The 21,669-nt window shown below is 35.0% G+C and overlaps 1 protein-coding gene across 17 annotated transcripts in view; it reads right to left on the reverse strand.

The window, feature by feature from the left end:
- MYO9A (myosin IXA) overlaps positions 1 to 21,669 on the reverse strand; it is a 278,567-nt gene that overhangs the window by 38,396 nt on the left and 218,502 nt on the right. For all 17 annotated transcript variants that reach the window (XM_058541992.1, XM_058541989.1, XM_058541982.1 and 14 more), the window contains 6 exons: positions 20,189 to 20,412; positions 19,564 to 19,680; positions 17,773 to 17,961; positions 16,240 to 16,287; positions 4,647 to 4,758; positions 2,685 to 2,746 (listed from right to left, as the gene is read on the reverse strand). In XM_058541992.1, the coding sequence (XP_058397975.1) occupies positions 2,685 to 2,746; positions 4,647 to 4,758; positions 16,240 to 16,287; positions 17,773 to 17,961; positions 19,564 to 19,680; positions 20,189 to 20,412 (752 nt within the window). The remainder of the gene's footprint in view (positions 1 to 2,684; positions 2,747 to 4,646; positions 4,759 to 16,239; positions 16,288 to 17,772; positions 17,962 to 19,563; positions 19,681 to 20,188; positions 20,413 to 21,669) is intronic.

Here is a 21,669-nt window from a genome sequence, read left to right on the forward strand (position 1 = left end):
CTCTCATTTCTTGTCTTCTTTTAGATTAATCAAGTATTTTCTGTTTTTCCATTTTTCCATCTTTATTCACTTTTAAGCTATATATTCATTTTCCATTCCTTTACTGGTTAAAGACTACAACAAATATCCATAACATATTTAAGTCTAATATATTTTGAGCACTTTTACCACTTCCCAGATAACCCAGAGACCTTACAATAGTTTAATTCCATTTACCCAACCACCTTTTGTGTTGTTGTTGTCGTGCATTTAAATTCTATATATATTCTAAGCCCCACAAGACATTATTATTGTGTTTTTAGTCAATATTCATTTATATTTACACATATTATTTACTCTTTCCATTGCGCTTCATTCCTTCCTAAACTTCTGTTTCCATCTAAGATCATTTTCGCTCCGTCTGGAGAACCTCCTTTAGTATTTCTTTTAGTGCAGTTCTGCTGGTGACAAAGTCTGAGTTTTTCTTTGTCTGGAAATGTCTTTACATCATTTTCACTTGTGAAGGCTACTGTCACTGAGTACAGAAGTCTAGTTAGCTTTATTGTCTTATAATACTTAAAATATGCCAAACCACTGTCTTTTGGCTTCCATCACTCCTGTTGAGAAGTCAGTTGTCAGTCTTTTCACTGTTCCTTTAGCAGTGTTTATTTTTTCCTCTCCGACTGCTTCAAGAAACTTTCTTTTTCCTTCATTTACAGCATTGTGCATCTGGTGTGCTTTTCTTTGTCTTTATCCCACTTTAAGTTTAAAAGTGGTTCATGAACCTGTGACGTGATGCGTTAGCCATTATCTCTTAAAATGTTGCTTCTTCCTTGTTCCCTCTCCTTTCTTCCTAGATTCCAATCACACACATCTAAGGACCTTTCATCCTTTCCTATATGTCTCTCATGTTAATTTCTGTATTTCTCCATTCTTTTTGCTCTCCATGCTTGGATATTTCCACTGACCTATCTCTCAGTTCACCAATCTTCTCTTCTCCTATGGCCAATACACTGTTAAACCAATCTTTTGAGTTTAAAATGTCAATGCACTTTTTATTTTTAGACTTTCCATTTGACACTTTTTTATGTATATTTCAGTTTTCTGATAGAAATTTTCTACCTTTTGTCATTTCAACATATTAATTAAAAAATTTTTAAAGTACATATCTGATGAATTCAGTAACTGGGTCATCTGTGAGTCTACTGATATTCTCTATTTATCTTTTTTCTTAGTCTCATTTCTTAATGTCTGATATTACATTTGAACAAACTGTAAAGTCTCTGGCTGATGTCTCTCTCTAAAGAGGGTTCACCTTATTCTCTCTGGTGGGTAGCTAGAATAAGAAACAAATCATCTTAATCCAATCAAGAATTGCCTCAAAGCTAGTTTGCTGTTTTCATAAAGCTCAGTCTGTCAATGGTTCACCCTCTAGGGTATAGCTCTTCAGAGGTCTCACTGAGAGTCTAGGGCATTGACTAGGGTCCCTCTTCAAAGATGGATCATACAATTCCAATTTTTCTCTCCTTAGCACTGTAACACTGCAAAAATGTGCTTTTCTTTGTGGATTCTTAGCCTTTTGCCCCATGCAGTTAAGAATTCAGAAAATGCCTTGAGGAGAAAACCTCTGAGTTTCAGGCTCACTTATCTAAATGTCTGGATCATGATCCCTGAAGTTCTGGCAATCCCAAAGTCCAACTTTTGTCTCTATAGTCCTATGAGATTCCTAAAAGCTTTGCTGGCTTCTCTGACTCTTAAATGCGGCCCTGTGCTCAGATGCTTGGTTTCTTGTCCTACAACAAAAACTGACAAATTCCTACTATACAAAAAACATCTCATAGATACAGATTTACCACTCTGCAATTCTCTTTTCTCTAGGATCTAGGTCTCTAAAGTCCAATTTGCCTGGGCAGCTCTTTCATGCTTGGCAACAGACTTTTTTCAGTTGTTCTCAGCATGAATATTAACCTGCCATAAGCTACTCCACCTTAGCTAGAAGCAAACGTCCCATCTTCATTGTATTTTAAGCCCTGAATCAAATTTCTCTCTGTTCCTTGCCATAATTTGTCTACTAATTTGGAACAAATGCAAATTCTACACATGGGCTATAAACAACACACACACATTTATATTATAGTTCAGATTTGTACAGTATTGTTACAGTTGTCAGTATGTGATTAATAAGTAAGAAAATATGATTACACATCAACAAAAGCCCGAAATCTTTCAAAAATGGTTGCTTCCTTGAAGCATAAGATACCATAGTATACGTTCAGGATCTTTTAGATCTCTGTATATCCAAGTAGAAGTAAGTAAAAACATCAACTATGCTGGTGAATTTTGCTGTTCATGTTAAAATCTTTAATTGTAGCCTATTACTTTCAAGACAATTCCTAGGAAGACATGAATAAAGTAGGAAATCTTTAAAAGTAGCGTTTTAATGAACTGTCAGTTGTTAAATCAGTTTAGTAGCTACCATGTGGTAAAGGTAAATATAGTTCCAGGAAAATTATTTCAGGTATATATACACATCCCTCTATATGTGTATGCCAGATCATGACATAAAATGTATTTCTTATTGTGATTTGTGGTCAAAAAGAAAACCACCGCTCTATAACACCATCAAAGAGGTCATGATTTCTTTCCATGAGGCACAAAAGACCAATAGATCTGTTATTTATAACTCAGAGGTGATAATTTCCTACCTTTTTAGAGCACTTGGCTGTGGTTTTCAGACAGCACTTCTTATGGCAAGCATACTTGCATACTGAAAAACAGGTTAAGAATGTAGTATTTTTAGAAGTCTGTAAATCCACGACAAGAACTTAAGTTTACAACTTTATTTTGGACATAAAGTTTTTCTTTAAGTCTGAGACTGCTATAATATCACATATACGCTTTGTACCGTATTAGATTGAAAGTGGATTTTAACCCATTGTATTTGTAAAAATGAAGTTGAAAAACATGTCTAAAATTTCTAACCACTGTCTATGAAAAAGCTTTTTATTCTTTCAAGCAGAATATTTACCTCTTTGTGGTTTGATTCACAAATTAGTGCTCATGTTCCCCTCAGATATCTGCTCTACAATCTGCTAAAATGCCAGAAATACCTATTAAGAATCATTCCAATGGGTAAAGAAGGCATTACTGCCAAAGACTCTTAATGAAATAAAAACAAATTGGCTAGTAAATTAAGATAAGGCCTTATTTATTATCTTAGAAGGTTCAGAACAGAGCTCTGAGGAACCAGAACATAAAGAATATCAGTGGTGACTGGGAAGATGAGATAAAGAAAAGGTTCAGAGCAGAAATAATTTCTTGGAGCAGGAGACAACAGGGTAGCTAGGCAGTTGGTAGGTAGTAAGAGGCACACTGACAGAAGGATACTGAGAACATACTTGGCCTATGTCATCTTGCTACACCAGCTCTGGCTCCTGCATATCAACACCTGAATATCCTTATTGAGTCTCTAGAGTATAAATTGTGGGGTTTTCAAGACCAAGATCAAATTAGGGGAGGCTATATCATTGTACTGGTATAATTGCAAAGAAATTTAGTTAATTCTATTAAGAAACCAAACCAAGCCCACCCAAGTCATAAAAAAGCAGATTCTTTACATTTTCAGTTTCAAATCACAGAGAAAATTATACCAAATCTACAGGAATCAGACTAACACTAAACAGTCAAGTACACAGCAAACTACTTCCTATTTCATTCTCACTATAGTTTTTTATACTACTGATAATAAAACAAAATGAAAACCATTGTTGAACCATGGAACGAGTGAACATATCCAGCAATGATGGTGATTTTTCTATGGCAAACATGACTTTCATTCTTGTCATACCGGATCCAGTCCTTCCCAGTATTTCATTCATTCAATTCTGGCCCACTAGTAAACAAAGCCTCACAGAATTAATAAAAGGACCAGAGCAGATGTATGGAATAACAGGAGGGGAAGCTAAAGGTCTTCTGTAAGCCAGAATCAAGCTGACCTAAAAAAGTCTCTACTCACCTTCTAGGATTTATATATTCTGATGAAAGGATTATAGTAGAAAAAAGTACCTTTTTGGTTATAATTTAAGAATTCATTCATTAATTCATCCATCCATCTATAGGTCCATCTACTCAACAAATATTAAACCTTAAAATGTGCCAGAACTGTTCTAGGCACTGGTGAAACAAAAGAGACAGATAAGTTTCCTCACCCTATACAGCATACATTCTAGCAGGACAGACAGACTAACAAGAAAACAAATGAACACAATATAATTTTGGGTGGTGTTAAGTGCTATAAGGACCATTAAAGCTGAGTAAGGGGGCAGAGAATTGGGGGACGGGGTGCCATTTTAGATAAGAGAGTAAGGAAAGACCTCTCTAAGAGGTAACATTTGAGTGGAGACATGAATTAACTGAATTGTAAGTCATACTAACATCCGGGAGAAGAGCATTTTCAGATAGAGTGAGCCACAAGTACAGTGATCAGAGAACACCAAAATATCTGGTTTGACTAGAGAGAGTAGGTGAAAGAGAGTATAGTGAGAGACAGGGTTAAAGAATTAGGGAGTGTGAATTACTCCTTTATGTTAAAGAAGATATAAGACAACTCAGGGAAATAGAAATGTCAAGTGGTTAAAAAAAATTCCTCAAAGATCTCTCATACTTACATTTGCAAACAGATGCTCGGTCCATGATCCATATCAAAGAAGAACAGTACTCACAGTATGTAGGAATGCTATATTGGGTGGCCTTAAAGATGTGACCATTGTGCTCTTCCACCTGAACGAAAAAACACAGCTACTTATGTCAAAGCCAACATAGTAACGCTGCCCTACCATGATCAGACAATAGGAAATCCTTCAATCCCTTACTTCACTGGGTACTTATTCCAGGGGGAGAATGATAATCTTCTAAGAAATAAAAGTAAAATATATGGTCTCTGCTTTCAACAAGCTAACAATCTAGTAGAGAAATACAACCAACTTATATGAAAATCAGAAAGCAATGCTACAGACATATAAGAGCTGTCTCATATGACTCTGAATCAACATGTTAAATTAAAAGCAGCAGTTCTCAGATTTTTACTTTTATTTATTTCATTTTTTCCCCCAAAGCCCCAGTAGATAGTTGTATGTCATAGTTGCACATCCTTCTAGTTGCTGTATGTGGGACGCGGCCTCAGCATGGCCGGAGAAGTGGTGCGTCGGTGCGCGCCCAGGATCCGAACCTGGGCCGCCAGTAGCGGAGCACGCGCACTTAACAGCTATGCCATGGGGCGGGCCCCAACTATATCTTTAAAATAAAAAAGTAGTGACAACAGAGGTATTGTTTTACATTTTTGTAAACCTCTTTAATGTCTGGCTTAATAAAAGACACCTGGATTCTCATCTCCACATCTGCATTCAATCTGTTGGTAGTATACAGTTTAGTTTGGAATTTATGAAGAAAATCCAACTTCATACAGATATGAAATTGGAAAATGGAAGAATAATTGTCTTTTCCGATAATGATACTACATCAAAACTCTACAAATGGTAACTTAAAGGTTAACTGAAATATGAAATCTAAAACCACACCAATGAACTTTTCATGCTCTGTGACATTAATCCATTGTTTTAGGCTTTATTAAAATTTACAACTTTTACTTCAAAGTACCATTAAAAAGTAAAAAGCCAAAAGGATAAGAAAGATGAGAACTCAATTTAAAAATAGGCAAAATATTGAATAGACAGTTCATCAAAGAAGTACAAATGACCAATAGGCACATGAAAAGAAGCTCAAAATCATTAGTCATCAAGGAAATACAAATTGAAACCATGATGAAATAACTATTTCTACTACGCACTTGAATGGCTATAATTAAAAAGATAACAACAGGGGCTGGCCCGGCAGCACAAGCAGCTAAGTGCGCGCGCTGTGCTGCAGTGGCCCAGGGTTTGCCAGTTTGGATCCCGGGTGTGCATCGAAGCACCGCTTAGCAAGCCATGCTGTGGCAGTGTCCCATATAAAGTGGAGGAAGATGGGCACAGATGTTAGCCCAGGGCCAGTCTTCCTCAGCAAAAAAAAGACGAGGATGGGCAGATGTTAGCAGAGGGCTGATCTTCCTCACACACACACAAAAAAAAGACAACAACAACTGTTGGTGAGGACATGGAAAGATTGGAATCCTCAGATATTGCAGGTGGGATTATAAAATGGAGGTGGGATTATAAAATGGCATAGTCACTTGGAAAACAGTTTGGCAGTTTCTGAAAATGTTAAACAGAGTTACCATATAACTCAGAAATTCCACTCTTAGGTTTATACCAAGAACACTGAAAATATATGTCTACACAAAAACCTGTATACGAATGTTCACAACAGCATTAATAGCCAAAAAGTAGAAATGACCCAAATACTCACCAAATGATAAAAGGATAACTAGGATGTGGTATATCCACACAATGGAATAGTACTTCAGCACCAAAAAAGACCAAACTATTGATCTACACAACATGGATAAACCTCAAAAACACTATGCTAAGAAGTCATATGCAAAAGACCACACACTGTATGATTCCATTTATATAAAATGTCCAGAAAATGCAAAACTGTAGAAACAGAAAGTAGATTAGTAGTTGCCTGGGGGTGGGGATGATAAAGGGCAATGATTGCAAACTGGCACAAAAAAATCCTTTTGGGGTGATGTAAATGTTCTAAAATTGGATTGAAGAGATGGCAACAACTGTGTAAATTTACTAAAAATCATTGAATTGTACACTTAGAAGGGATAAATTACGTGATAAGTAAATTTACCTCAATAAAGCTGTTTTTAAAAATCCTTTGGTCTATCCTGCACTTTAAACGGACGTTTCACCTATACATAATTTTCTTGTATTATGTATTGGTCATTTGGAAAATACTGGTTCACTGAGTTGAACAGCTCAAATGTTGTTCAAACAGCTTCCAAACATTGATACATTTCATTATACACTTAAGTCATATTCCTTCATATTACCACCAATCTCATCAGAAAACTCTTTACTGTTGTCATGCTCACAGTAGCAGATACAAGTTTCCCACAATTCTAATTTTTGCCTGACAGCTCAAACTTTACCACTGATAACTTTGAACACTATGTCAGGTGTTTTCCTTGAAGTGACAGGGTCACTTTGTTCATTTTCAGAAAATGTCTGCCAAAGTCTGAATAAGTATAGCTTGTTAATAAAGTAAAACTGATGTTCTACTAAAAAAAGTGGCTAGAAATACATGCTGACATAAAAACTTGTAAATAAATGTTCGTGACATTATTATGAGTACATGACTCATAATAGCCAAAAAGAGGTAAAACTCAAAAGTCCATAAACTGATAAACGGATAAATACAATGTAGTGTATCTACACAATGGAATACTAATTGGCCATAAAAAGGAATGAAGTACTGTACATGCTACAACATGGATGAATCTTGAAAACATTAAGTGAAAGAAGACAGACACAAAATGCCAATATTGTATGATTGTATGTCTTTTTTTAAATCAATATGAAATGTCCATAATAGGCAAATCCATAGAGACAGAAAGTAGATTATTGGTTGTCAGGGCTGGGGGATCAGAGAACGGGGAGTGACGACTTAATGAGTATGGACTTTCTTTTGGGAGTGATGAAAATGTTCTGGAATTATATAGTGGTGATAGTTGTCCAACATAGTGAATATACTAAAACCCACTAAATTGTATACTTTAAATGGTTAAAATGCTGAATTTTATGTTATATGAATTTTGTCACAATTTTTAAAACAGCTCGATCAGCTTACAGTTCAATTGTACAAGTGATTTTTTTGAGACAACCATCATATGCAGCTATTGCACACTTCCCATTCCCATTTGGAGCAACTGCCTTGCTTTGTGCTAAGCTGTCAGCAGTTTTACCCATGATTGCTTTTTTGTCGACTCAGTGAAAAAGGAAAATAATGTCATTATTATTATGAAAACAGTTTTGATCTTGCAAATCCTCTGAAAGTATCCCAGAAAACCCTACCCTGCAGATCACACTTTGAGAACCACTAGATTAAAGAGTTTATATAAGTACAGATAAAGTATAGATGGATATACACTATACTGTTAACTATAGTGATGATCTCTGCTGAGATAAAATACCCAGTAATAAATGTAACATGAAATAATAAAAACCTATATATGAAAAACATTAAAACCCTTTTGAAAGACACAAAAATAGACCTTAACAGATGAAAAAATTCAAAATCATGAAGTCACTTCCATGTTAATTTATAAATATAAGGTAATCTAATAAATAAAAGTACTAATAAGACTTATTTCCCTTAAACTAGACAATTGAATTCAAAGTTCACATGTAAAAATAAGTAAGAATAGCCAGAAAAGCTCTGAAAAAGAAAAACAATTTGGGAAGACTTAGACCTGCAAATTAGTATCTATAACAAAAGTTCAATAATTAAAGTAGTGTGGAATTGGCTCATTAATATTCAGATCAACTAATGGAACAGGATAAAAAGATCCAAGCATAAAGGAGAATTTAGAATGTAAAAAGGGGGACATAAAGTAGTAAAGATGGACTTTTAAATAAATGATGTTGGATTGGTAAGAGGTAAAATTAGATTCCTATCTCATACCATACACCAGGATAAACTCCATAAACATCAGAATTTAAATGTAAAAAATGTGACCATTAAAGTATTAGAAGAAAAAAATTGAGAATTTCTTTATAACCTTTGGGGGGGGTAAGTCTATGACTCAAAATTCAGAAGGTAAGGAAGAAAAGATTCGTAAGTCTAATTTCATAAAAGTAAAAATCTTCTATACAGCAAATAACATCAAAAAGCAGGTCAAAAGACAACTGTGATTACCCCTACAGGGAAATGAGGCAATATTTATCAAAATAACAAAGGTGCTTTACTTATGACCCAGTAACTCCAATTCTAGGAATCCACCCCCTCTCTCTTATACACACGCACACACACAGTCATTCATTGTGTCATTATTGTTTTTAACAGCAGAAGACCAGAAACAACCAACGGTCCAGCAAAGAATATCAGACAGCTGTAAAACAGATTCCTATGCACATCTATTGTATTAGTCTTCTATTGCTGCTGTAATAAATTACCATAAACTTAGCAGCTTAAAACAACACCCATTTATTATCTCACAGTTTTGTAGGCCAGAAGTCAGTCTCAGGTTTCACCAAATTAAAATCAGGTATTGTCAGGGCTACATGGTTTTCTGGAGGCTCTGGGGAATAATCTGTTTCCAATCTCATTCAGGTTACTGTTACTGGCAGAATTCAGTTCCATGCAGTTGTAGCTGTTAGCTAGTGGTTGTTCTCAGCTTCTAACAGCCACTCAAATTCCATGGCTAATGGTCCCCCCTTTCTCCATCTTCAGAGCCAGCAACAGTGAATTGCGTCCTTCTCATGCTTCAAATTTCTCTGACCTCTCCTTCTACCAATTTCTTGTGCATCTTCTTCAACTACATCTGACTCTTCTCACTTCCTCTTCTGCCTTTAAAAGCCTATATGATTATATTGGGCTCACCTACACAATCCAGGATAAACTCCTTATGTTAAAGTGAGTTGATTAGCAACCTTAATTCCATCTGCAAAGCCCCTTTATAGCAGTACCTAGATTATTGTCGACTGAATAACCAGGGGACAAAAACTTTAAGGGGGACTTCTTTAGGATTTTGTCTACAAGAGATATAGAGGGATCTCCTGAATATATTGTTCAATGATAAAAGCCAGGCACAAAAGAATATTATGGTGTTATTATATAACATGCTACATTTTGTGTGAGAAAGGATAGAAAATAAGCATATATGTCTTATTACTTAGATTAGATAAAGAAACACTGGGAAGATAAGTAAGAAACTAACAAAAATATACACCTCTACCAGACAAAGGGGAACTAAAGTAGTTAGACTTCTCAGTATACATACTTTTTAAAAAATGTTTGAATGATATAAATTTATTATCTATTAGAAAAATAAATGCTCTTTAAAAAGAAATTGTGTATATCAGTGTTGACTCATAGATTCTTATTTTATTCAATGGATTACAATCTTTTACTTTCATTTATTTTGATGCTCAAATTGTCACAAATTTGGCCAGTGGGAGCCCCTTTGATCTATAACTTAGAAGAGAATACTCATCTTTACAGCAAAAATTCAACTAATGAATATAGAATGAATGATGGAATTTTAAATAAAACACTATTTGGCAACCATCATAGTAATAACCGATTCAGTCAAGAATCATCAAGGGATATGAAAATTTGTGGGTGAGAGTTTAAGGAACAGAGAATATTTACACAGTCTCAAGTACCTTCCCACAAAATACTCACTAGTTACAAAGGAAAATAATAGTAACTTGGCTGGGTTTTCTGAAATACCCTTACTGACATTAAATGTAATGGGACAAACAGATATCATATACCTCCTGATATCAAACACTGAAAAAACCCAGCATCTCTTCTGTGGTATTCCATGCCAAAAATGCATAACCTGAACCTAATCATGAGGAAATATAAGACAAACTCAAATTGAGGAACATTCTACAAAACAACTGGCCTGTATTCTTTAACAACATCAGTGTCATGAAACCTAAGAAGACTGAGGAACTGTTCCAGATTAAAGGAGACTGAACAGGTATGACAACTGAATGCAACAAAAATCTTTTGCTATAAAGAGATAATATTGGGACAATTGATGAAATCTAAATAAATCTGGGTGAAGGGATATAGGATTCTTTTTTTTTTTTTTGTGAGGAAGACCAGCCCTGAGCTAACATCTGATGCCAATCATCCTCTTTTTTTTTTTGCTGAGGAAGACTGGCCTTGAGCTAACATCCGTGCCCATCTTCCTCTACTTTATATGGGATGGCGCCACAGCATGGCTTAACAAGCGGTGCATCGGTGCACACCTGGGATCCGAACTGGTGAACCCCAGGCCGCCACAGTGGAGCACGCACACTTAACCGCTTGCGCCACCGGGCCGGCCCCCAGGATTCTTTTACTTTTCCTGCAACTTTTTAGTAACTTTGCAATTATGTCAAAATGAAAAGATGAGCAAGGAGGAGAGGGGAGGACAGAGTAGACAGAAAGGAGGGGAATGCAGAGGGGAGGAGAGGGGAAGGAGAAAGAAACAGAAATGAAACAAAAGAACTGGTCCAGGACAGTGAAAAGATTATGATGGCTAGAACAAGTTGGTGGAGAACAGTGAGAAATAAGGCAGGAGTGAAGGGGAGATTGTGCAGCCTTTTCAAATCAATCATGTATTCACTCACTCAATTTTATATTTATAGATGCTTACTATGTGTCAGGAACTGGAATACACACTTGATCATGGAAAAGAATACTAACAATATCCATTAGAAAGAATTTCTTTTAATATAGAGTTGCAAACTCTACCAGGGCACATGACTGTCTATCTAAAGTTTACATATTCCAGCTTCTTTTGCATCTATAAACAGCCACATGAGTGGTTCTGGACAATGAAATGTGAACTTAAGTGATGTGTGCCACTTGCAGGTCATGCTTGGAAGTTATGGGCTCTCCTGACCTTTCCCTACCCCTGCTGGCTGAGATGCAGATCAAGAGATTGAGACTTGAAGCAGTGACTTTGAAGGTATGGATGGTAGATGGAAAAAGTTCCAAAGTACTATGGAAGCAGAAAGAAAGGGGTAACTAAATGTTTCTATAGAAGAAAAGGTGTCACAGAGGAGGAAGAAGGGAACGTTTGAACTGAACATATAGAACTGAGCAAAGGCACAAAAAACAATGGTATGTTTAGGGAAAAGTAAGTACTTCTACTTAAGCTGGGAAATATAGGAGAATGGCCTTTAAGATTTTTATAGTCGTGTGTACATGGGGGGGATACACATACATGTATTTGATAAAATAAAAAGTAATTTAAGAGATTTGATACATGCATAAACAGACTGATGAATAAAAACAGAGAATCCAAAATTAAATCCAAATATATTTGGAATTGAGTATACTATAAAAGTGGTATTTTGAATCAGTGAAAAAGAAATGTATCATTCAATAGTGCTCAATTGATATGCTTTTAGAAATAAATCAGACCTTGATCTCTATCTTACTCTTGAGAGTAAAATAAATTCCAGATGATTAAAGATGTTTATAGGAAAAAAAAATGAAACAATAGATGTATGAGGAAGAGGCATGGTAAAACTAAAACAAATTATTTGTAATAATCATACAATTATTTGTCTAAAAATGACAAAACCTTCAGAAACATACAGAAAAAGACAGATGAATTTACATTTCTGTAATAAATAAACAAATCAACTATAAACTAAGTAACAAAACAATTCCACCTAGAATATCCTGAAAAAGGAGGGGAATATAGATATCTAAATATTTGTAAAGGCACGGGGTATTCCTGGAACACCACCAAAAAAACTGGTAACAGTGGTTATCTCTAGGAAGAAGGGGTGGGAAAGAGATTTACTTTATAATAAATATCATTTTTAAATTATCATGTTTATATGACTTTTTCAATTACAAATAAAAACTAGTTAAAAATTTTAAAAGATTATGCTGGCAAAACAGAACTGGATCAAGAATACCACTGATTCCAATTGGCAATACTGCCTGTACTAAAATAGATGGTAGGGAAAATGGTACAAACTTTCAGTTATAAAATAAATAAGTCTCGGGAATGCAATGTACAGCATGTTGACTATAGTTAATAAAACTGTATTGTGTATTTGCAAGTTACTAAGAGAGTAGATCTTACAAGTCCTCATCACAAGAATAAAAAATTTTTGTTAACTATGTATGGTGAGGGATGTTAAGTAGACTTATTGTGGTGATCTTGTTGCAATATATACAAATATCAAATCGTTATGCAGTACACCTGAAACCAATTAATGTTATGTGTCAATTATACCTCAATTTTAAAAATTAAATAAATAAATGAAATACATCATAGGGGAGCATTAGTAGTCATTTTTGTCTTAATAATCAAATAACCAACTAAATAAAAAAGATTCAACTCATGGTTTATCCGTTCCAGTTTTATCATAAGGCTTTGTTCCGTGATGTCTCAAATACTCCAATACTGACATTTTATCTCACAGCTATCCTTCTATTCAACGAAATTGTAAATCACACAGATGCACCTTATTTTCCTCCACTGGAACTTGAATATCAAAGTTGCTTTCATTAAAAATTACTTTATTCTGAATGGGTCAAAAGGCACAAAACAGATTACAATGAAAAATAAATCTCTTATCTCTGGACCTCAACTGTCTAGTTCCGCTTTATAGAAATAAGTACTGATATCAGTTTCTTGTGTATACTTTCAGATATTTTATATGTGTGTGTGTATGAGTATAGATATATTTTTGGTTTTTTAAAACTATACAAATAGTAGCTTTCTATACAGTATTATGCTCCTTGCTCTTTTTGCTTAACAAAATATCTAGGAGAATGGCTTCTTTTACTTTAGTGCTAAGCAGCATTCTATTATATGGATGTATTTAATTTATTTAACCATTTCCTTATTGATTTAGGTTGTTTTTGTTGGGGCCCAGGACAGGCCGCCTCAAGATGTTCCACAATGGCATATTGACTATTTTGAGTTAAAGTTACTTAAAAAGCAAAAAGGGCTTTCTGATCCTCCTGTCTGTTTCCCCTGAAAGCAGGAAACGAATCTCCCATGTGAAAGGTGCTCTCTCTGCATCCTTATCACTAGAGCTAGGGTATTCAAGGCCGAGAAGCCTGTGTAAACAAACCTTGCTAATTACGTACCCCAAACCTAAGTTTCTTTGTCTTGTCCTTATATAAAAGATATATATATACTGCCTGCTTTGTTCACTCTCCGAGCATCATCTTTACGATTCTCCCGTGTGCGCATAATTAAACTGGATTTTTCTCCTGTTAATCTGGTTTTGTGTCAATTTTACTATTAGTCCAGCCACAAGAACACAAGAAAGGAAGAGAGGGGCTTTTCCCCGCCCTGACATTTTCAATCTTTTGCTACTACAAACTTCTCTTCACTTGTCCTTGTGTAAAAGATATACACTTACACAAGGACACTTCTCTTCTTGTACGTGTCAGTGTGAACAAACGTGGTATACCTACTGAATAAATTCCTAGATGTGGAATTGCTGGGTCAAGATTTTTTTGATTTTCTTTTTAATATTTTTCAGGCTTTTAATACACCATTGGTAAAGTACCTTCTGCAAGAAGGTTATGCAAATTACCCCTCTGTTTGCAGTATTGGAAAAACTACATATTTATATATCCTTCCAAACCATGTAACTGATTTATTTTGAGCTTTGCCCATTGATGGACAAAGTAGAATGTCATTATTGTTTCATTTTAATTTGATTACTAAAAATTATAAACATTTATTTATGTATTTCTTAACATTTCTTTCTATGACCTGCACTTTATCACAGTCCCTGAAATACACTAGCTGTTGGATAAACGAATTGTTTTTTTTTTTAACGTTATATGCTTTGCTCATTTTTATCTTGAGGTATTGTTCTTTTCCATATAGACATGAAAAAGACTACTCTTGTAAAGCTTAAAGTGTATAAAGTGCTTAAACACTACCTGTTAATAACAGGCCCTCCATCTTCCCTACCCTTTCTGTCATAAACAATCTCATTTAATCTTTACAAAAATCCTCAGTGGTGGCTGGTATTATTTCTGTTTTACACACAAGGACACTGAGACTCATAGATTAAGTTGTCTAAGGTTTCTCAACTCTCCTTTGGAAAACAAAAGTAAGCCGGGCTATATACTACTTTCAGGATTCCGTGCCTGTGAAAAGGAAGAAACTTTTCAAAAAGCAGATCGTTTTAAAAGACTCAGATAATACTTCTAACACAGATAGCGCAAAAGCTACAAGCAATGATCTAAAAGACCTCAGAATTTGGTTTCCAAGTGAGGGAATGATTTATAATCTTGATTTATTAGTAAGGTTGACAATAAATATTTTTGAATTAGAATTCACCATTGGCAGGGATCAATCCAGGTTTGTAGGCCCTAAAGCTAAACATTTGCAGGGGAAGTGAGGAAGATAAGAGGATGAAGTGAAATGAGAGAGAGAGGGAGGAGGAAGTGGTGGCAGCAAATCTAACTGAAGCAGAGGGAACAGGGGGAGAGTGGGAGGAAATGAAGCTTAGAGAGGTAGTCGAGATCAAGATTATGTAGAGTGTTATAGGCATGGTAAAAATTCTGGGTTTTATTCTGAGTAACAATGGAAATCACCAGAGAGTTCTGAGTAGAGGAGGGACATGACCTGATTTTTGTTTTTAAATGGTTAGTATGGCTACTATGTAGAGAATTGTAACGGGAGAGAAGAGTATAAGAAGGCAGACCAATTATGAGACTACATATAGTATACTGGACTGTTGTAATGCAGTGGAGGTGGTGTTAAATGGTCAGATATTAGATATATTTTGAAGGTAATGTTGACCAGACTCCTGCCTACTTTTCCAGCCACCCCATAAAAACATGCAATACTCTAGCCAATCAAAGCTACTAGCTCAACATGCCAGGTTTTTCACTCACATGCCTTTGGATATAGTCTTTCCCCTTGGCTAGATACTACCTGTCTAACTACTACTCACTTGTCAAGAATTAACAAAAATATCTTTTCTTCTGTAAAGTATTCCTTCATTCTCCCTTTCTGTATTTAAACAGCACTTCGTATTATTTCTACGATAATATTTATCAAACCTGACAGTAATAATTTTTTAAATGCCTGCCTTCACTAGTAGATTATGAGCTCCTCTAGGGCTTAACTCATCCTTGTAATTACAGAGATTATTGCAAGGTATGCAACAGAGATATATAATACTATAAGAAAATGAACGATGGTAAAATATGTTCAAATGCCTTTGGGAATGTCTTTTGAATTAGAAGTACTTATATTTGTAAAATCCTAAATAGTCCTCATTTATTTTAGAATGGAAGGAAACCTCCTAAAAAGCTCCTTCCTCACCCCTACTTCTGAAAAGGGATCATATTTGTACCTTTCATGAGTAAACATTTTCAGTTTTCTGCCATTTTAGGAAGCCATCATTGATAACCAGTCAAGTCACAGAATTCAAGACACATTTGTCATTCTAAATTCTTGTAAAGGCATAAATGATTACCCCCTATGCATTAAATAAACTTATTCCTAAATATATCCACAGAAACACTGTATGATATACTTCAGACTGCTGGTCTAAAAATTATTTTTTATAACATAAAACACAGAGTATAACTTACTAAATCAGTTTCTTTTTTCCTTCTTTTCTTTCTTTCTGTTTTTGGCACCTAGTGGGAGACAGAAATACAGAAACTGTGATATAACAAAGACTAACATACTTTCTTGCTTCTTAGCAAATGCTGAGATTTTGATCAACAGGTAATAGAGTAAACACCTCTTTATTCTTCAAGAGGAAATGTGCAGTGCTAGTGAGCAAATGTGAGAAAACTTTTAAGTTTAGTAAAACACAGTGCTCATAAAAGCAACAGAACGGAAAGATACTTTATCATTGTCTTTTTAAACCTCAGTTCTGCCCAGAAGCCATACCATAATGATTATTAATTTTAAAGATTGCTCTTTCCATATTTTGCCTCTAGAAAACTCTCCATCCCAGAGCTAAATATAAAAAGGTATCATTTGGGACATGGAAAAGCTCTTTTACATATGACATTTCCTGATAGCCATAGTATAGAATAATCTAAACCTAATCTTTTAAAATTATAAACAGAGGCAGTATATGCCTAGTAAGAATCTTCCCCTGCATAACAAAAACAGCTTAACTTAGATCTAGAACAGAAAAACTTTCAAGGATTTATTTATATCTGACTACTTCAAAAATGATTTAAGGGGGCCGGCCTGGTGGCACGGCGGTTAAATGCGTGAGCTCCGCTGCGGTGGCCTGGGGTTCGCAGGTTTGGATCCCAGGTGTGCACCGACGCACTGCTCATCAAGCCATGCTATGGCAGCGTCCCATATAAAGTAGAGGAAGATGGGCAAGGATGTTAGCCCAGGGCCAATCTTCCTCGGCAAAAAGGGGAGGATTGGCATTGGATGTTAGCTCAGGGCTGGTTTTCCTCACAAAAAAAAAAAAAAAAAAAAGATCTAAGATGGTTTGCAAATCTAAACACATATAAACTAGAATAACTTAAAATAAAATGGCACATAATTAATAAAAAGGATTAATAGTATTCCTGATATCTAACAGATACTTAATTATTTCAGCTGGGGTACCGAAAGGAAATCCATTAATAACTTTATGTGAGCCTGCTATCTCTTCTATAATACCAATTTCATATTAACAGTTATATAAAAGGGCTGAAGCAAAAATTAAATAATCAAACACCTAGTATAATTCCTAGCATTCAGTGTATAAAGGATATTACTACTGTTATATAGAGTTCCAGAAACACACATCTTCCTAAAACCTAATTCAAGGAGAAATATAATTTATGGGTCCTTACATCAGGGCCTCTAGATGATACAAGGAATCATATCTTTAACCACTTTTTCAAGGAAATTCATGTGTTGACTTCTATCAAAGCTGAGGGTATAATCTCGAGGGCACAACATTATATTTTAACTCCATGAAGAATGTATTAATATTGCAGAAGGTTTAGATAATACTTATAAGAAAGAATGGAGTTTGTTGGATGTAAAGTAGTGCTAAGTTGACATGTTCACTGTTAACTTCTTTCTCAAATATCAGACGTCTGAGACTCTTTAGAAGAATTCATAACTCAATCCTTTTACAAATCAAAATATACCATATTTACCTTTGTGGGTATACAATCCAAAGTCTTGAATTCATTCATATATTCATCTAAAAACACTTTGAAAGTGTTGACCCAAACTCTGACTGGAGATTCATTCCAATCACGCTGCTCAAGCCTCATGGTCTTTTCCAGAATCTGTTCAAATAGTGCGTAGAGGTCTTTATATCGTATGCTTTTCCCATCATCTATCTAATAAGCAATAAGAGAAGAAATATAAGGTTTTATGAAGAAATTCTTTAAACATAGAAGATTGATTCAACTTATATTGGGTACTATTGAGAATAATGATTAGGATCCTAATATACTTTCTAAAGGGCATGCCCATGAGGTCATGTGGTATTTGTAAACTCCCACTCTACTGCAGAATGTCTGCAGAATAAAACCTGCTAAATTTTAGTAAAATACTTAACAGTTTAAACAATGTAATAATTTAAGAAAGTCCTGGGAATTTCTCCCATAAGTCTGGCTTTTTAACTATATTTAGCTATAAAAATTATTTGCATCCCTCTTATAATTATCTATCTCCCCAGAAATGAACCTTGTTTAGACAGTTCCACTCTAAAATTGAAAGACTGAATATTTGAATCTTTGCCTAATGATACATTAGGTAACCTTTATTTTATTTTGTTTTTCCAAAGAAGAGTGACATATCCAGAATAACACCTTATTACTTGCCAAGAAATCTACATGGAATTCTTTTTAACTTATTTAAAGGAACTTATTTAAAGGTCTGAAATCTTTATAAGAGGAAAAAAAACACTTTAAGTGACAAAAAAGTTTTATATACATTTAGAATTTATTTCTCTTTCACCTCCTCAGAATTAGAACTTGAAGTTTTTTGATTCAGGGTTAGAAAACCACTATTAAGCTCTGCTTCATAATACTGGCTCTTCCCATGTGATTCAAAGTGTACTGCAGCATCCACCAAGCCTGAGCTTCTAAGCTAGGAAACGTAGGTATGAAGCAGAGAAAGAGATGAGCATGATAAGTATTGGGCAGGATTAGAAAAATATGGCCAACCTTGTCCCTACCCAAACCCAGTCATTTGCCATAGCCTAATTACTACTTTACTGTGGTCTTGAAATTCTTGCTTTCTCAGACTATGTGGTTCCTGTTTTTAAAACGCAAAAAATCTTATGAGAAAGAAAAAGTAGAGGATATACAAGAAAGTTCTCCTGATTTCTCTTTTCACAATGAATTACAGATTGAACAAAGAAAAACCAATCAAATACAAATTATTATTTTATAGAATAAATATGACAATTCACAGATACTAATAAAGATTCTATAGATCAAAGTATTATTATACACTTTAGCATCAAAAATAAATTTCCTAAAACACAATCAATATCATATGAAAGTACAAGGTAAATTTGAAAGTGATATAAACTAATACATAGAAATCAGTGAACATAAACTGCTCTAATTCCACTGAAATAAAATATACACTAATTCCACACATATGAGAATTAGAAGCTAGAGCTAGAGCTAAAAAGATTATGAGAAGTCAAAATAGTAGAGAGCCACTAGGTGAAACAGAATCATACCCAGAATATTTGAATTCAATATCTTAAGAAGATGAAAATATACCCATAAGACAAAAAAACTACTCAAGGAAATTCGAGGAAGCTATCGATCTGAGGTCAGTCAGTATGATTTTTCCTACCTAAAACAAAAATAAGGAGCCGGAAAAATCTCTAGTTGAACATGGCCTCTGTATTATCTTCTACAGCATTGCCAAATTTTTCCTATGTTGAACCAGTGAATATGTCCTAACACAGTCCAACTTACCGCCAATGCAGATGAATAAAAGCTGAAGATATTCTGCCGAAATTCTTTCAGGGCTTTTTTAAATACAACATCCACTAGTGTGTCTTTCTTGCTGTCTTCATTATCTAGGTCATTCATCTGGGGACCACAGAAAGAGTTTTTGTACACAATCAACTAATTGAAAAGAGGTGAATGTAACAGTGGACACATATTGTTTCTTCAACAATGACGGTCCTGAAATTGCAAACCACTGCTATTATGGGACCCAGGTAAAATCATAACTAGATAGCCAAAGTTTTATCACTACTAGATTATTTCTAAGATCTCTTACAACATTGTTTGATTCTATAGTTCTGCTACCAGAAAAACGACTCCAAGTGTGCAATGACAAGGCTTACCTTCAGATATGGAATATAACGTGACAGCCATAGTAAAATGGAAGTTAACAGTCAAGCCCAAAACGTTAAATCCTGCGTACCCAGTCTGACTAATGCATATCCTATTATTCGTACCTTTCTGGTAAAGAACAGACCATCTAACTTACTGAAACATATGAAACCTTGATCCCTAGGGGACATATCCTGATACACACAAGTATTCCATAGTCAAAGCTGCTCAGGGGCCTAACTCAGCACACAAAGTGTACCTTTTTCAGAAGAAATTCATCCATGCTTTTTAAATCGCTGGCACTTGCTATGATCTGAACAGAGTCATTTTGCCAATGCATAGACTCCAAAGCCACACTGCTGATCTTCACGCTTCGCTTGCGCTTTGCCTTTGGAGAAGGCTCTTTATTCTCTTTGAACTCCTTCCGGCAACTACCAGGCAATTCTGGGCTCAAAGGAGGAGTTGGGTGATGTTGAGTTAATTCTACAATTCAAGACAGAGTATCCAAAAAAAAAAAAAAATTTAGTAAAAATATGGAAATCTCCAGATTCTTCTTTTTAAGTTTAAATGCCTTTAGTGAGTCACTGAAGGAAAAATATGTAAATATCTGAAAAGCAAAGTAACACTAATGTTTGAGGTCAGGCATTTAGGCAACAAATCCGGATTGCACATTTGGACAGAAAACATATTTAAGAATTACCACATTTCAATGGGAAATGCTATCATGTCTCCCAAGGAGCTGAGGTCTGATACTGATAACCTGGATGGAAGTGTCTTATAGAACTGAAGCCTGGATCCCAAAGACCTCAGTCCCAAAGAGAAGAAAGAGGAGTACACAATCACACCAGCATGTTAAATGCTGATTGTTAACCCAGTCATAACTTTATTTTGTTTGAAAGAACATCTAGCTATAAATAAGTCCAATAAACCAGTGAAGGTTGATAATTATTATTTCTTTACTAGGGTCTAAAGCCATAAATGCTTCAGTGATAATATCTGGTGTAGCCTTGCAACCTGTTTAGGGAGCCAGGTAACTCAACTGGTTCACTTCTGCTTGGGTCTCCTTAGTATTTAGCATTTTCTTATACATTTCCCAAATAACTGAATTTCTCAAAGAATTCCTGGAATGAACTAGCTTTGTATACAATATTGGAAAGCACAGCAAATTTTCTCTGCAATTGTTTACACCAGAGAACCTGCAATCTAAGTAGTCCATTACAATCTAGAACTACACTGGATTTGCCAAAGCCCTACCTGTGGCTTGATGAGAATGTTGGCCCCTTCTCATTTCACTTATCTGTTTGTTTCCCCGACATGTATTCACTTTACCCTCTGTCCAATGGTATATCCCCGTTCCATTTGAAAGCTAATTCAGATAATGAAGAAAGAAGCAGCCTCCTACATGCTAAATGCCATCTCAGGAGGTGAGACAAACCAATCCCAGAGAGACAAACCCAATCCCAGATATGGCACCAGAATAAAAATTATAAGGATATAGGATCCAAGCATATTCAAATTGGTATCAACTGATTTTAATTTCATTATATAACCTAGATATACAAGTATCTAATTATTTCATTTAGCTAAGTCAGTATCTTTCTTAAAATAAAAGAAATAATGGTTATTAAAAAAACTGTTTATAATCCTATTTCAGCATTAAAAACAATGGCTACCTTAATGAATTTCTATCCAAAGATAAATAAAAAACTACAATCTTCATTTTTATACATGTATGCTTAT

The sequence above is a fragment of the Diceros bicornis genome, chromosome 5 (assembly GCF_020826845.1).
Source record: "Diceros bicornis minor isolate mBicDic1 chromosome 5, mDicBic1.mat.cur, whole genome shotgun sequence".
NCBI classification, from domain to species: Eukaryota; Metazoa; Chordata; class Mammalia; order Perissodactyla; family Rhinocerotidae; genus Diceros; species Diceros bicornis.